Source organism: Mobula birostris, chromosome 3, assembly GCF_030028105.1.
Source record: "Mobula birostris isolate sMobBir1 chromosome 3, sMobBir1.hap1, whole genome shotgun sequence".
Classification (NCBI taxonomy): Eukaryota; Metazoa; Chordata; class Chondrichthyes; order Myliobatiformes; family Myliobatidae; genus Mobula; species Mobula birostris.
The window spans coordinates 145,773,197-145,790,382 of record NC_092372.1 but is presented as its reverse complement, the minus strand read 5'-3'; the positions used below and the strand labels follow the sequence as shown (position 1 = coordinate 145,790,382).

The 17,186-nt window shown below is 41.9% G+C and overlaps 2 protein-coding genes across 8 annotated transcripts in view; one reads left to right on the top strand and one right to left on the bottom strand.

Annotated features, from left to right (window-relative positions):
- LOC140195305 (uncharacterized) overlaps positions 1–17,186 on the bottom strand; it is a 224,580-nt gene that overhangs the window by 67,483 nt on the left and 139,911 nt on the right. For all 5 annotated transcript variants that reach the window (XR_011885416.1, XR_011885417.1, XM_072253406.1 and 2 more), the window contains exons 20-21: positions 8,422–8,490; positions 568–639 (exon numbers count right to left, since the gene is read on the bottom strand). Coding sequence is in view for 3 of the 5 variants with exons in the window: in XM_072253406.1 (XP_072109507.1) it covers positions 568–639; positions 8,422–8,490 (141 nt within the window). In the remaining 2 variants the exon portion in view is untranslated. The remainder of the gene's footprint in view (positions 1–567; positions 640–8,421; positions 8,491–17,186) is intronic.
- LOC140195306 (glycoprotein-N-acetylgalactosamine 3-beta-galactosyltransferase 1-like) overlaps positions 1–17,186 on the top strand; it is a 205,853-nt gene that overhangs the window by 127,025 nt on the left and 61,642 nt on the right. Inside the window, exon 5 of one of the 3 annotated variants that reach the window (XM_072253412.1) lies at positions 9,276–9,622. The exons of the other annotated variants lie outside the window; for them this stretch is intronic. Within the exon in view, the coding sequence (XP_072109513.1) occupies positions 9,276–9,309 (34 nt within the window). The 3' untranslated portion in view covers positions 9,310–9,622. Of the gene's footprint in view, positions 1–9,275; positions 9,623–17,186 lie in introns of those variants that run through there. 3 annotated transcript variants of the gene reach the window in all.

Sequence of the window (17,186 nt, the reverse complement as noted above, 5' to 3'; positions counted from 1 at the left end):
TCTCACTCTCCTTTTTCTCCCTCTGTTCCTCTGAATGTACCTCTTGGCCATCTTCTGGGTCCCCCCCCACCTTGTCTTTCTTCCCGGACCTCCTGTCCCATGATCCTCTCGTATCCCCTTTTGCCAATCACCTGTCCAGCTCTGGGCTCTATCCCTCCCCCTCCTGTCTTCTCCTATCATTTTGGATCTCCCCCTCCCCCTCCAACTTTCAAATCTCTTACTCACTCTTCCTTCAATTAGTCCTGACGAAGGGTCTCGGCCTGAAACGTCGACTGTACCTCTTCCTACAGATGCTGCCTGGCCTGCTGCGTTCACCAGCAACTTTGATGTGTGTTGTTCGTATAAGATTGATGCTTTAGAGTTAGCTTGAACACAATGAGCCAAGAGGCCTTTTTCTGTGCTGTATGACTTTTCTACAACTGGTTTTACAGTGCCATAAATTATTTTAGTATCAGTTAGAAATGGGTTATTTTATTGGAGAGCTAAATTACTATTTACAAGTAAAATTTACCTGGACAGAGTTTTCCATTTGGTTCTGAAGAATAAGACCAATAAAAAGGAATTTACCTTGGGTCCAGTAGGTCCAGCTGGTCCAGGATATCCAAGAAAACCACTGGGTCCCCTCTTACCAGGTTCACCCTGGAACACAATAAGAAAATTCCAGAATAACAAATTTACGCAGTTACAAACAAAAATCCACAAATCCATTTTTCAACTTTATTTCAATGTGGACCTCTGTTGCAGAAAACTCTAAGGGTGCATCCCTCAAATACTGCTTAGTAGTTTGTGAAGACAAACTTGCTCACACTGTGTAGCCGGTTGAACTTGTCAGATTCGCTACAAAATAATAAGAAGAAATATTTTTTTGTTTTTACAGCAATGTTTTCCTAATCTCTATCAAATTTGAGAAATTTACTTTGGGGGTTTCAGTGACTGCATAAGACTGATGCAAGGGAACTGTTGCCCAAACACCTCACTAAATTAAAAATAAAATCACTCTCTGATGTCTCACTGGCGGTACACAAGTCTTCAGTGTTCCTGAAAAGCAGAGAAGTTTATATTATATTATATATTTGAAAATAAATAATTTCATCTTAATCTTGCTGTAATAAGCCCAGTCCTGATATTCCAGTGCCATGTTTTCAAATAGTGGGGCAAGGTCCTCAGCTATACATTTTACTTTTCACCACATGCAGTTTTAACCCGACAAGGTGCTTCTGTTTTTAAAGCAATATATTCACCCAGACTAGTTGATAGGATTGATTCCCAGTCAAATAGAGACCAATATAGCCAAGGCAGCAACAATGAACAAGGATCGTACTGCTGTATTAGTGGAAAGAGGGATAAGGGCGACAACTCCAACTCAGGGGATGCTTGGTCCTGATCATGACCCTACAGACAGAGGTGGTGCCAGGACAGCAGCTAAGTTTGGGGGCCCAGGAAGAAGCACTTAATGGTCTATTTGGTCTAAAGGATGTGTTGATACTGTCCTCTGCTCTATATAATAAAAGAAGCAGAACAAGAAGTGTGTTGTTTGAGCCATCTTACCTACTTACCCCACCAATCAAAAGGTCGGGCTTGATCTTTCACCTCCATGACACTTTCCTGCGCTAACACCATTTCCCCTGCATCCCTTAATGTCTAACAATTTATCAGACTCTGTCCTGAATATACTCAGTGACTGAGCCTTCCTGGCTTGGGTAGAAAATTCCCATGGTATATTACTTCTTGTCCCAATCCTGAAGAACCCCTTATTTTGAGACCATGTTCTCTGGTTCCAAATATCCCAACCAGGCAAATCATCAGTTCCACATCAGTCTCAGCAACTATATACAAACTTCGCACATTTCAATGAAATCACTGCTTTTTTTTAAGGCATCCGTTAGTCTTGTGAGACCATGGATCTGTGCCTGGAAAATCTTCACTCTCCAGGGCGCAGGCCTGGGCAAGGTTGTATGGAAGACCGGCGGTTGCCCATGCTGCAAGTCTCCCCTCTCCACGACACCGATGTTGTCGAAACGAAGGGCAAGGGCCGATATAGCTTGGCTCCGGTGTCGTCGCAGAGCACTGTGCAGTTAAGTGCCTTGCTCAAGGACACAACACGCTGCCTTGGCTGGGGCTTGTACTCATGACCTTCAGGTCCCCAGTCGAATGCCTTAACCACCTGGCCACGTGCCCACAAATCACTCCTTACTCTTCTAAATTCAAGACCTAGTCAGCTTAGTGGTTTCTTATATGCCATTCCAGAAATCTGTCTAGTGAATATGATTAAACTCAGTCCATGGAAGGTAGGGACATCAGAGCTATATGGAATATTCCAGATGCTGCACCAGATCTTGGTATCTGCAATCTTAACTCAAATCTTCCTGCAAACAAAGGCCAACATACTATTTATCCTCTAAACTACTTACTGATCTGTGATTTGTATACAAGCACACCTAGTCCATCTGGACATAAATATCTTTTAATCTCTCACCTTTTATAGAATGCTCCATCTTTCAAATTTTTGAATTTTAAGGAGATTATCTTTTTTTTCATTCTTCTGTGTGGCTTAAATGTGTAAAGCGGGTTAAACATGATGCTCATAGCCTCATTATGTATGCATTTCATACATCTGAAAAATTAACTCTGTTCATCTTTTCACAGATTCTGCCTGACCTCCAGAATGTTTTCACCATTTTCTGCTTTAATTTCAGATTTCTAACATACGTAGTTTGGTTCTTCTTTGAATCCTTAGTTTCATTATAATGTCCCTTACACCAGGGGTTCCCAACCTTCTTTGCACCGCGGACTGATTTAGTATTGACAATATTCTTGTGGCCCGGCTGACCGGGGGAGTGGGGGTGGGTGTTAATTAATCACGACCGGAACATAGTTGATAAGTCAACTATAAGTCACTTATAAGTGGCCTAATGCACTCAATTTTGTTTCTAAAGGGGTTTATCTAATGAATTTAATATTAATCACACAGCGCATATTTTCCTCGCTTGAATATAGTGATAAGTTAATCATAACAGTGGTCCCAAACCTCCGGGCCGTGGGCCAATACATTGCTGTGAAGAATGCAGCGGTACAGCGGTGGCCAGAACGCACCCAGCACGTCTTTAAGAAAAAGTTGAAATAAACAAGCTAATTGATTGGGTGCTGCCTGGCGCGCAAATGTCGGCCCAGATCAGAGGCGATGCAAATCGGCGATCACCTCTGATCTGAGCCGACATTTACGTGCCGGGCAGCACCTAATCAATTAGCTTGTTTATTTTGGCCTTTTTCTTAAAGATGTGCTGGGTGCGTTCTGGCCACCGCTGTACCGCTGTATTCTTCGCAAGCCCCGAGTTTGGGGACAACTGAATTATAAGTCACTTTTAAGTCAATAGCATCATAACATTTTAAGTAAAGTTTGGATATTAAACACACAGCGCATATTTTCCCCGTATGAACATATAAAATCATTGCAACACACCAATATTGCTGAATCAGTGGGAGCCCTGGGCTTGTTTTCCTGCAACAAGATGGTCCCATCGAGAGGTGATGATGGGAGACAGTGATACTCGAAGGGGGTTCCTTCTGTCCAGCCTATTCAGCAATTTAGTTTTCATTGCATTCATTGCAGAAAACTCTGCTTTGCAGCGATATGATGTTGGAAATGGAAGCAACGTTTTCAGTGCTTTTGTGGCCATCTCAGGATATTCAGCCTTGACTTTGATCCTGAATGCCGGCAGAGATGTTATGTCAAACATGCTTTTCAGCCCGCCGTCATTTGCAGTCCACCCATTTTTAGGAGTGAGCGCTATTCTAATACATTTTAATCTTGGTCAATATTCTTGATCACTCAACCATATCTTGATACTGAAACATAGTGGAAATTAGAGGCAATCAATAGGTGTTTTTTGTTGTTGAGAGGGTTAATAAATCAGCCATGGTGGAATGGTGGAGCAGATTTAATGGGCTGAATGGCCTAATTCTGCTTGTATGTCTTAGGTCTTATTGTGCTGGCTCTAGTTCTCACATATTTAGACCAACAGCTGTCAAGCTAATCACTAAGACTATTCCACAGAGGAACAAAAATTCCAATATGGAAAATATGTCAAATTAAAGGGCAGCAGCTTTTCCTCTGGGGCAGGGGGGGAATTACCTAGGCTACAGCATGTTTCCGCTGTAGACCTCCGTCAACTCAGTTTCATCCTTTTGATCTGCTGGTCTCTTTTCTCTTTGGATGGCCTTTTTATACTGGCAAATTGCAATTATGTCCTTCTGACATCTTTCATTGCTTCACTGAAGTGATCTTTTGTACGATTTGACAATGTGCTCTTTGTCTATTTTGTAGTTTGAATTTCCTCTCTATGATTAAACTAGCTTGCTTATTGTGATCCTTTTCTCCACCAATTAATTTGTTTTCGGTTCTAATGAAAGTTATGTTCAACATATTAAGCTATCCTTTCTCTTCACTAACACCAGTAGATTTCTCAAACTTGCTTCGATTTCCAAGATTTAATGCTACTTTTGTTTTGGTCTGGTGGTGCTTTCTATGAGGAGGTCTCATCAGTCATAGGGTTCGGCTGGAAATATTAGTTGAACTTAGCATCAAATTTTGCAGCAGGGTCTTTAACTGTACGTTTATATAATTCATGTTTATCATGTGAATATGGTAGGAACTATTTTTCTTGTCTTTGGAACCGTGTAATATTATCAGGGCAACACAGAGTAAAATGATGCAAAGGCCATTTTTATTGGCATTAGCATCAACTATGTGAACTTCTTTGTCCTACAAGTTGAATAAATACTTATGAATACTTCCCAATGTATGCATTATTTATTTCAACACAGATGGAGGCATTTAGCCTTTTGGAACCATGCTATCTCCCAGCAGAGCAATCCCATCAATCCCAATCCCTTTTTGCTTAAATCCCTGTACCACTGCAATCTATGACCTCACACCCATGCCATCAACTTCTTTTTGATTCATTTTACCACTCATCTGCATTAACAGACAACTTCCAGTAGCCAATTAACTACCAGCACACCTTTGGTTAATTATAGACAAGTGGACATTAAAGAGGAAAGCAAACAGAACTAATTGTTACTAATTAAACCTTTACCCACTTTTATTGTGCCTACTTCTCCAGTCCAAAGATGTGACTTGAATGAACATGGTAAATGGTTTGTTTAGCCATTCATGACCAAATCTGGCTGGATCACGTGAAGCCCCATTAAAACCTACCCAAGGATTGGTTCCTGGGATGGCAGATTTGTTGTAGCAACAGTGACTAAGCAAACCAGTCCTATTTGCTGGGACCATCCAAGAAGGCAGAAAAATAACCCTAGGCATCTCTTCTACATTGCAAGCTATCTTCTTCTGCTTTTCTCCCTGAGGAGCTCACAAAACCTGAGATCATACAGGGTGCTATCTCTGCTGTTTGTCTCCTTTTCTCTGCAGTTTTGGATCTGACATCTAAAGTATCCACCATGCTCCAATCCCAAAATTTCCCCCCTTCACTCCCTCTTACTCTTTGTGAAGCCTATTATCTAATGCATTTCAAAAGAGATCATTTTTCTTGGAACTCTCTTCCACAGAGAGCAGTAGAAACAGTCTGAATAATTGTTAAGGGCAAAGTAGATAGGTATTTGATAAGCAAGGGTGTATAAGGCAATGGTCATTGGTAATTGGTTTAACTGTCATATGTACAAAAATGTTGCTGATCTTTCATCAAAGAAGTTGAAGATAAAGCAAGTTTTCTGTGCAGAGAAAAGAGAAGAGGGAAATAACAAAAAGAAGCCCCATTATATTGTAGAAGGCAAGAGAGAATATATGAGAAGGCAACAGAGGATGGTGATGTTGGGGTGGGGAAGCACAGAGAAAATCATACTATACTACACTTAAACAAAAACAAAATATATTGTTTAGATAAAGCAACACACATCAAAGTTGCTGGTGAACGCAGCAGGCCAGGCAGCATCTCTAGGAAGAGGTGCAGTTGACGTTTCAGGCCGAGACCCTTCGTCAGGACTTCGTGAGTCTCGGCCTGAAACGTCGACTGCATCTCTTCCTAGAGATGCTGCCTGGCCTGCTGCGTTCACCAGCAACTTTGATGTGTGTTGCTTGAATTTCCAGCATCTGCAGAAATCCTGTTATATTGTTTAGATAAGTCACTCTTTGCCTAGGCACAATGAAAGAAAGTTAGAAGTTTTATTGGAGGAGTTGGCAGATAGTGAATGCCATTTTGATGACTTAATACTTCATTTTCTAATAAAAATCATGGTTGTCTATTTGTTCTTTGGATGGTTACACTTATTTGTAAAAAAAAAAGGATCATTTGTAATAATATTACTCAAGGGTGATAAAACAAAACTGAAAAATATTAAAGAATATTATTCATTTTGTCTCCATTAAGCTTTTAATAAAAGGAGGTATTGCCAGTTCTAATAAATAATACTAATAATGGTAAATTTTCTTTCAGTGGTGGCAGAATCATATTCTTTCATTTGTATGTTTTCAGAATTAGGAGCTCTTGGGATGGTTTGGGCATTTTGTGAAGGACAGAGGACTGTTTTCTTACCAATTGCTGTCTCATTCCTCACAATTTCTGTCTAATTACCAGGTAGATCATTCCTTGTATACATAGAGAGAAAGTACAAAAGGAATAAAGAACAACACAGCACAGAATAGAGCATTACATTTCTAGAGAATGTGCAACACAAACATACAAAGAGGCTGCAAGGGTCATGACGAAGTATACTGAAAGCTTAAGAGTTTGTCTCTTTTGGACTATATATTTTTATTGTAACTTTTTTTTATGCCTTTTACAGCTGCCACAAAATAAATTTCATGACATACAGTATGTCAGTAACAATAAACTTAATCCTGATTCTGAATCTATAGCACACGAGGTCTGATTGAGAGTCTTGTGACAGCAGGATAGAAATGTCCTCGAGTTTGGTGGTACATGTCCCAAGCTTTAGTACAGGTTGTAGTGGGTAGATGGGAATGTGGAGTTGAACTTAGAATCAGATCAACTATGATCTTATTAAATGGCAGAACAGATCTGAGGGACCAAATGGCCTAGTCCGGTTCCTAAATCATACATACTTTTTGGTAGGGGCTAAGTGATACACAGACATCCCATCTCTCCCGGAAATTCCGGGAGTCTCCCGCATATGAATAGTGGCTCCCTGATGCCTGCAAATTATGTACAATATCACAGAAATCAATTTTTTTGAGAGCGAGCGAGTGAGAGCGAGAGAGAGAGCGCGAGAGAACAAGAGAGACAGCAAGCGAGAGCGCGAGCGAGAGAGAGAGAGAGAGCGCGCCATGGCAGAGTGTTCCAAAAAAATATAAAACGTACGTCACCCCAGACTACACTAAAGTGTACCCCTGCCTAATAGGGGTCAAAAATAATGACAGTGTTGCTCGCTGCACTGCTTGCAACAGTGACTTTTCTATTGCCCATGGTGGGTTAAGACTGTAAAAGACATGTTGAGGTGAGTTTAACAGGTGTCATTCATTTATTAGCACAGTTGACATTATTTAAACTAGTTGGCTAGCTGCTAAGGAGCTACTCTATTGCAGACATCCCACCTGTCCTGGAAGTCTCCCACAAATTGATGGTGCTACCTCCCTGAAATGAGATTTTGCAGGGTGGGATGTCTGGATACAATAGAAACTGACCCCATCTTCAAGCTCACCTGGACTTTGGGAGTCCATATGCATGATCAGAAACTGCATTATTTAAAAAAATAACACAAATAGTTACAAGTGTGTGTGTTACACATATTTGCTTGGGGACCAGAGCTGTATTTGTTGCCTTACTCATCAGAATGCTGTAGAGTCTGATACAGATGTAGCAGTCCTCAATAGCAAAGACATAGACAAGGTTGGATTGTTACATTTGTTAGATCGAGCATTACCAATGGAAATTATCTGCAAATCAGTTTACAGTAGATGCCACAATTCCATCATTGCCCCTTCTGCTGGTCCCTTGAAGGAGACCAAGTTCAGACAGAATACTGCTGCTGCTAAGTAAGACGTGTTAACATTTTATTCGTTCTTTGGACAAACAGTTTAATAGAAGATGCCTAAGTGTTATCATCATTTTTTACTATTTTGTTTTCTTCAATCTAAACTTCAAAGCTCAAATTATGAAATTGCTTCTAATATCCATGTTAAACCACCAAACAAGCACACTGGGTAAAAGCAGAGCACCATTGGCTGTGGAAATAAAATTCATTTTGAGCTAAAAGTGAGTTGGAAATGAGCTTACTGCACTCACTTAAGGGCAAGCTGGCAAAACTGGAATTCATTCTAAACCTGTGGACAAACTCGTTGAAAATCAGCAGGTCAGTCAGTGCACAGTCTCAATACATTCAATATTTAAAATGCCATAAATTAAAGCAGAGCCTTTGATGCTAAACGATTAAGAATTTTACCTGTTTGCCTGGCACTCCTTTAATGCCAAATCCCGGTGGGCCAGCTGGACCTGGATTTCCCTGGTCACCCTAGCAAAATAAAATGAGCATTTACTGTTCAGTAATCATGAAAGATCAAATGATAAAACAAAGTAAATTGAAGGTAAATTGCACTGTCCTTTAACAGCAGTATTGACAACAATTTGTAATGCATGGCCTAACCATTTGTAGTGATGAAAGTCAATGGGATATTATATATACTGTGATCATTTTATGTCTAAAGTTGAAATTTAAATGTTCAATCATACCAGTTTTGTATAATTACAAATGTTACATGTGAAGGGATCACAAATATAATTACCAAACCAGCATACTTTCTGGAACATAACATTAAAGCTTATTTAACCGACTCAGCAGCAATTAATTCATCAATATTATTGAAAGAGTTAGTTAAAATTCACCACTTCTGTTTTCTCTTTTACTTGTTTTACTATTAATCAACAAACAACAAAAATATAACTACAGACTCAGATACTTACATAGAATGTGTACAATATTTTAAATCTTATAGATTTCCGTTCCTTAAGGTTGGCATAGCTGAGGGGAATAATAGGGATAAGCTCCCACTACCTATTAAACACTCCCAATAGCGTGCATCTCAAATAGTCTCTGACAACCAAGTCCAACTCCTGGCCTTCACATGTGGCTTAGCTACTAAGCCCAGCAGGAATGTTTCTACTGACAGGAAAAGGGGCAAAGGTGGGTTACTTGCACCTTAAAGCAAGTTTCTTTGTGCAGATGGGTCTTATCAGCCATGGTTGGCAGCTCATCTAGGAGAAGAAAAACTCTGATCTCAAATCTCTGCTGCCTTGCAGCTATACCCACTCATGGGGGAGGATTCACGAGTAAACCCTGAAGAGAGGTCCAGAGCTGGAGTCCCTACGTTGAGTTCAGTGCCGACTGGCAACTCCTGCAACGCCGCTGGTGCCGAACTGTATCAGTCTCTGCCATTCCTTTGAATTCATCAGCTGCGTGGAGAAGGGAAGCCTAATGCACAGGCTGCAGCTTACTCTCTATATCGTACTGCGCTGGCTTGCATAGAGCTGGGATGCAACATTCATGGTCAACCCCGATCAACGGAGGGCCTACTATAGCAATATTTCATAAGTATTTTATAAGGAAAATTAAAATGTTAACCACATGTATATACAATTCACATGAATCATATTACTTCAAAAAACGTTCAAAGCATTTCTACTTGCTGCCATCAATTAAGATCAACAATTCTTTTACTTGAATAAAAGTCTATGAATTATTTTGAAATAAATTGCTATATCTGGGGATCAATCTAGAAAATATAATTGAATCACAATAAAAATGAGGAATATTTTTCCTGCCAAATACAACAAGGGCCACCACACTACATTCTGATCATCAGTACCACAATGAATACTCTCAAGCTACTTAAGACAAGGCCTGGATGTAGTTAAAAGCTCTGTCTGTAATGTGCTACTTCTATATATAGTATCCTCAAAAGAGCTTTCTTTATTACTAGGAACTAGCCTGCCCAGCCTAAAAGTTACAGTTCAAAGGAGACTCAGGGGTTTACAGATGCTATAATCTGGAGCAGAAAAAAACAAACAGCTGGAGGAATTTGGTGGGTTAAGCAGCATCTGTGGAGACAAAGGAATGTTTCAGGTCCAGTGCCAGCACAAGGAATTGGAATTCACACCTCTTAGTGCATTAAGAGTAATACAAACAGTGTTAGCTCCCAGTCAGGAGACACCCAAAACAAAGAAACTGGGAAAAATGTGCAAAAAAATACACAATCTGGCTTTTGCCTCCCCCCCCCCCCTTCTAGCGCTTATGCAAGGTCTCAGACTGAAAAACATCGACTGTTTATTCCCCTCCATGGATGCTGCTGTGGCAAGGTTGAAATCTGTTCAATTTAGTTACAATTGTTCAAATAGTATTTAAGAAGAAGTAAAATATATTCAATGTGAATATCATCTCATATTGAGAAAAGAGGGATATCTTAAAAACATGCAAATGTATTCAGTTGAGAACTCTGAGAATCTGTGTGTAAGGTGTTCTTTTATAGCATTGAGCACTGAATCTGCCATTGACTTGCATTCAATGTTCAGCACACGATTGATTGCTGATGCCTGCCTGAACAGGGGGAAGGGCAACACACGTTATACTCATTCACCATAAAGTGACCGATGCAACAACATTACAGAGTTTAAGTTTCATTTGTCTCCCCTTCTCAGCGTTGCTACACTGCCTGCAGCATTTTGCGTATGTTGCTCAAGATTTCAGCAACTGCAGAATCTCTTCTGTTAACAAAAAAAATAGAGGTGGTTTTCACCAGTATTTGTGTGATAAAACTTTATCTGTACAGTTGTATGCAGAACGTATAACGTTGTGTAGAGGCAGAGCCAGTACACAAATTGAGACTTGCGCATTCTCAACGAGCAATTTAAAATGAGTCGGAGCAGATGCAGGATATTCTGGTGGGAGGGGGGGGGTCGAGGAACGGCCAGAGGTCGCAATGCATATTGGCACCAATGACATAGGCGGGGAAGGGGAAGAGGTCCAACGCGGTGAGTATATCAAGTCAGCAAAGAGGCTGAAGAGAAGGACCTCCAGATTGCTCCCAATACCACGGGCTAGTGCAGGTAGGAATGGGCTGACAGCACAGATGATTGAGTGGCAGTGGAGATGGCGCAGGGGACAGGGTTTCCAGTTCTTAGATCATTGGAACCTTTTCTGGGAAGGCATGATCTGTACAGGAGGGATGGGTTGCACCTGAACTGGAAGAGAACCAAGATCCAGGCCAGGAGGTTTGCTGATGCTACTCGGGAGAGTTTAAACTAGTTTTGCAGAGAACTGGGAACCGGAGCACCATGTCGGGAAGGGAAGGATTGGACCAGGAGGTAGGTATCAGGGAAAATATTGAAAGCAAAATTGAAATAACAGGTATGATGAATCAAATAGTTTAAAGTGTGCATATTTTGATGCTAGGAATACTATGGGTAAGGGTGATGAACTTAGAGCATTGATCAGTACATGAAACTACAATGCCATGGCCATTGCTAAAACTTGATTGAGAGAGGAGCAGGAATGGGTGATTAATGTACAAGGAATAGGAAGGGTGAAACCACACTGATGGTATTGTGCTACAGACACCCTAATAACAACAGGGACATTGAGGAACAGATATGTAATCAGATTAAGGAAACGTGTAACAATATTAGGGTTGTTGTCATGGGGGATTTCAACTTCCCAAATATAAACTAAGATCTTCTTAGTACTAGAGGTTAAGATGTGGCTGAATTTTTTAAGTGTATCCCGGAAGGTTTCTTAAAATCATCATGTGGATGGTCCAATGAGAGGAGGGGCCGTACTGGACCTGGTGTTGGGTAATGAGCCTGGCCAGGTGACTGACCATTCAGTGGGTGAGCAGTTAGGGAACGGTGACAACTTCTTAACACTCAGGATATCTATAGACAAGGATAGATATGGTCCTTGTGGGAGAGTTTTAAATTGGAGTAGGGCAAATTACGAGGGCATTAGTTAGGGTCTAAGAAGCATTAATTGGGAATACCTTTTCTCTGGTAATTCTACATCAGACATGTGGAGGGTCTTTAAAGATTAATTGCACAGAGCACAGGAAAAGTATGTCCCTGTTAGAAGGAAGGACAGGGATGGAAAGATGAAATCTTGGATGTCAAGAGAGGTGATGAATTTAGTCAGGAGGTCAGTGTGGAATGTACATTAGGGCATTTAGATGTCAAGGAAGAGGAAATATTGGGCCTCCTAATAAGTATTAAGGTGGATAAGACCCAGCACCTGATGGGATTTACCCCAGGTTAATGAAAGAGGCAAGAGACGAGATTGCTGGGCCCTTGACCAGTATCTTTGTGTCCTTTCCAGCCACAGGCGAGGTCCCGGAGGACAGGCGATTGGCTAATGTTGTACCTCTATTTAAGAGGAGAACAAAGGAAAATCCTGGGAACTATAGACTGGTGAGTCTCACATCAGTTGCAGCGAAATTGCTGGGGAAAATTCTTAGGGATAGATATGTGAGCATTTGGAAACCCATGGCCTGATTCGGGAGAGCCAGCATAGCTTTGTGTGTGGCAAGTCATGCCTTACCAACTTGATTGAGTTTTTTGGCAAGGTGACGAGAGAGATTGATGGGGGCAGGGCAGTCAATGTTGTCTACATGGATTTTAGTAAGGCGTTTGACAAAGTCCCTCATGGGAGACTGATCCAGAAGATTAAAATGTATGGGATCTGCGGCAAGTTGGCTGTTTGCATAGAAGACAGAGGTTGGCGGTGGAAGGGACTTATTTGAGCTGGAAGTTTGTAATTAGTGGAGTCCCACAGGGATCTGTGCTGGGACCTCTGCTGTGTTGATGTAGAGAAAAGACCTGGATGAGAATGTAGAGAGGTGGGTTCGTAAATTTGCAGATGATACCAAGGTTGGTAGAGTCGTAGGTAGCGTAGAAGACTGGCAAAGAATACAGCACGATATAGATCAGTTACAAATATGGGCTCAGAAATGGCGGATGGAGTTTAACCCAGAGAAGTGTGAGGTGTTGCACCTCAGTAGGGCAAATGCAAGGAGATAGCACACTTGTAAGGGCAAAGTCCTGAAGAGTGTTGCTGAGCGGAGAGAACTTGGGAGCCAAGTTCATAGCGCCTTGAAATTGGCTACACAGGTTGAGAAGGTGGTTAAGAAGGCTTATGGAATGCTTGCGTTGATTAGTCGAGGCATTGAGTTCAAAAGTCAGGAGGTTATTTGCAACTTACAGAACTTTGGTTCGGCCACATCTGCAGTATTGCATACAGTTCTGGTCGCCCTATTAAATGAAGGATGTTGAGGCTTCGAAGAGGTAGCAGAAGAGGTTTACCAGGATGCTGCCTGGTTTAGAGGGCATGTGCTATCACGAGAGGCTGGATAAACTTGGTTGTTTTCTCTGACGTGTCGGAGGCTGAGGGGAGATCTGATAGAGGTTTACAAGATTATGAGAGGCGTAGATAGTGTGGACAGAGAGTATCTATTTCCCAGGGTTGAACTGTCTAATATCAGAGGGCATGCATTGAAGGTGAGAGGGGGTAGGTTGAAGGGGGATGTGAGGGGTAAGTTTTTTTACTCGGAGGCTGGTGGATGCCTGGAATGCACTACCTGGTTCGGTGGTAGAGGCAAATACATTGGAGGCTTTTAAGAGACGTTTGGATAGGCACATGGGTGTAAGGAATTTGGAGGGATAGGGACATTGTGTAGGAAGGAGGGATTAGTGTTTGGGTGTTTTTGATTTGCTTTTTCGCTGGTTCAGCACAACATTGTGAGCCGAAGGGCCTGTTCCTGTGTTCTACTCTTCTATGTTCAATGAGTCAGCAGCTACTGTGAGATAAACATCAATTAGGGACTCTTTAATTCCTGCAGATTAGCTGCTTGTTGATTTTTGTTTCTGTGACTGCCAACCCAAATTTGTAGATTGCACTCACTAACATTTAAATACGAGCAAGTCTACAGGTGCTGGAAATCTGAAGCAACACACACAAAATGCTGGGGGAGCTCTGCAGGGCAGGCAGCATCTATGGAAATGAATAAACAGTCAACCCTTTGGGCTGAGACCATTCTTCAGGACTGAGAAGGAAGGGGGAAGATGCCAGAATAAAAAAGTTAAGGGAGGGGAAGGAGGCTAGCTGGAAGGTGATAGGTGAAGCCAGGTTAGGGAAAAGCTAAAGGCCGAAAAGGAAGGAATCTGATAGGAGTTCAGAATGGACCATAGGAGAAAGCAAAGGGGGTGGGGGGGAGAGGTTATCATGGGGAAGTAACAGGCAGTTGAGCAGAGGTACAATCTAGAGTGGGGAATTGGGGGGGGGGAGAATTTGTTTACTGGAAAGTGAAATTGATATTTGCGCCATTAGCTTGGAGACCACTCAGACGGAATATAAGGTGTTGCTCCTCCACCCTGTGGGTGGCCTCATCTTGACGCAAGGGGACACTATGGACTTGGCACATCGGAACGAGAATGGGATTTGGAATTAAAATGTTTGGCAACTGGGAAATCATGCTTGTGGCGATGGTGCGCCACAATATTTGCAACTGCAGAAATGACGACTTCATTTGTGACTCACACCGGGCAAATAATAGTCTCACTCAGTTAAATCACATCTGGAAGAGCCCAGACAAGTTTCCCAACTTGCACCTTAAAAATCTGCACTAATTCCAAATCAGATTGCACTTTCATGGAATAAATCTTACCTGGCAGGATGAATGCCGAAACTCACTTTATTCAGAGACTTTGACCACTGAGAAAACTATCTCTATTCTCTTTGGGTTCAAATCAAACTAAAGTATCAAAGGTGAGATGGCAGTGGACGTTTGATGCATATCAGTTCGTTAAGTGTGAATTTACAGAAAAGAGGTAACTAGAAATCTTTAACAAAAAAGAAAGGTTTAGATTGACATAAAGGATAAAAACAGAGAAAACACATCCATTTCAGAGGCAGAGGAAAGGACAATTGACTAGTGAGACTGTAGCAAGTGAGTTGGTTATTTAATTATTATCCAGGGGAGAGGTGGGGCTCACTGTTTTAAATTTTCAGTTGTAGGTCACCAGATTTTTCAGGCCTTGGGAAAGCCTGAGGTGAGAGGTGGTGGGGGGCGGAGTTTCATGCACCACTGCACTGTCAATCAGGAAGAGGAAGATTCTGTCACAGTAATAGGCCACCAATAAACCACCGGTCAACCTCCACTAGAGGTTCTCTGATCACTGTCAGATCACACAGCTACTTTCAAACCATCATCATCAGCACCATTTACCCAAGCATCTGTGCTAACCCATCACCATAATACTCACACTGCAGTCAATATACCCAACCACTTCTCACTCCACAACCTGAATCTCCAGGCTGAAAGTTTTCAGCTTTTCTCATCTGCTCTTGAACCTTTCAACCCTGTAGCTCTGCCCACGAAGTCTCTGTCCTGTCAGTCAGGTTTGCATGTGTACTGGGGAATCACTTAAAGCTTCCTTTCAGTGCGACTCTAGGATACCCGTTCTCTTGTGTTTCCCACAAAGCTAAAATCCAAAGCTAGCTAAACTGAATACTTCACTTCATTGGATGTTATTTCAAATCATAATTTAGGATTCCATGTTGAAATAGAGTGAATGACAACAATAGACAATAGGTGCAGGAGTACCGCCAGCACTATGATCATGGCTGATCATGGCTGATCATCCACTATCAGTATCCAGTTCCTGCCTTATCCCCATAACCTTTGATTCCGCTATCTTTAAGAGCTCCATCCATCTCTTTTTTGAAAGCATCCAGAGACTTGGCCTCCACAGCCTTCTGGGGCAGAGCATTCCATATATCCACCATTCTCTGGGTGAAAGAGTTTTTCCTCAACTCCATTCCAAATGGCCTACCCCTAATTGTTAAACTGTGGCCTCTGGTTCTGGACTCACTCATCAGCGGGAACATGCTTCCTGCCTGCAGCGTGTCCAATCCCTTAATAATCTTATATGTTTCAATAAGATCCCCTCTCAGCCTTCTAAATTCCAGAGTATACAAGCCCAGTCGCTCCAATCTTTCGACATATGACAGTCCCGCCATCCCGGGAATTAACCTTGTGAACCTACACTGCACTCCCTCAATAGCAAGAATGTCCTTCCTCAAATGTGGAGACCAAATTTGCACACAGTACTCCAGGTGTGGTCTCACCAGGGCCCTGTACACCTGCAGAAAGACCTCTTTGCTCTTATACTCAATTCCCCTTGTTATGAAGGCCAGCATGCCATTAGCATTCTTCACAGCCTGCTGTACTTGCATGCTTGCTTTCAGTGACTAATGTACAAGAACACCTAGATCTCATTATGCTTCCTCTTTTCCTAACTTGACTCCATTTAGATAATAATCTGCCTTCCTGTTCTTACCACCAAAGTGGATAACCTCACATTTATCCACATTAAACTGCATCTGCCATGCATCTGCCCACTCACCCAGCCTGTCCAAGTCACCCTGTATTCTCATAACATCCTCCTCACATTTCACACTGCCACCCAGCTTTCTGTCATCGGCAAATTTGCTAATGTTACTTTTAATTCCCTCATCTAAATCATTAATATATATTGTAAACAGCTGCGGTCCCAGCACTGAACCCTGCGGTACCCCATTTGTCACCGCCTGCCATTCCGAAAGGGACCCATTAATCACTACTCTTTGTTTTCTGTCAGCCAGCCAATTTTCAGTCCATGTCAGTATTCTGCCCCCAATACCATGTGCCCTAATTTTGCCCACTAATCTCCTATGTGGGACTTTATCAAAGGCTTTCTGAAAGTTCAGGTACATTACATCCACTGGCTCTCCCTTGTCCATTTTCATAGTTACATCCTCAAAAAATTCCAGAAGATTAGTCAAGCACGATTTCCCCTTCGTAAATTCATGCTGACTCGGACCAATCCTGTTACTATTATCCAGATGTGTCGTAATTTCATCTTTTATAATTGACTCCAGCATCTTTCCCACCACCGACGTCAGGCTAACCGGTCTATAATTCCCTGTTTTCTCTCTTCCTCCCTTCTTGAAGAGAGGGACATCATTAGCCACTCTCCAATCCACAGGAACTGATCCTGAATCTATAGAACATTGAAAAATGATTACCAATGCATTCACGATTTCTAAAGCCACCTCCTTAAGTACCCTGGGATGCAGGCCATCAGGTCCCCGGGACTTATCAGCCTTCAGACCCGACAGCCTATCCAACA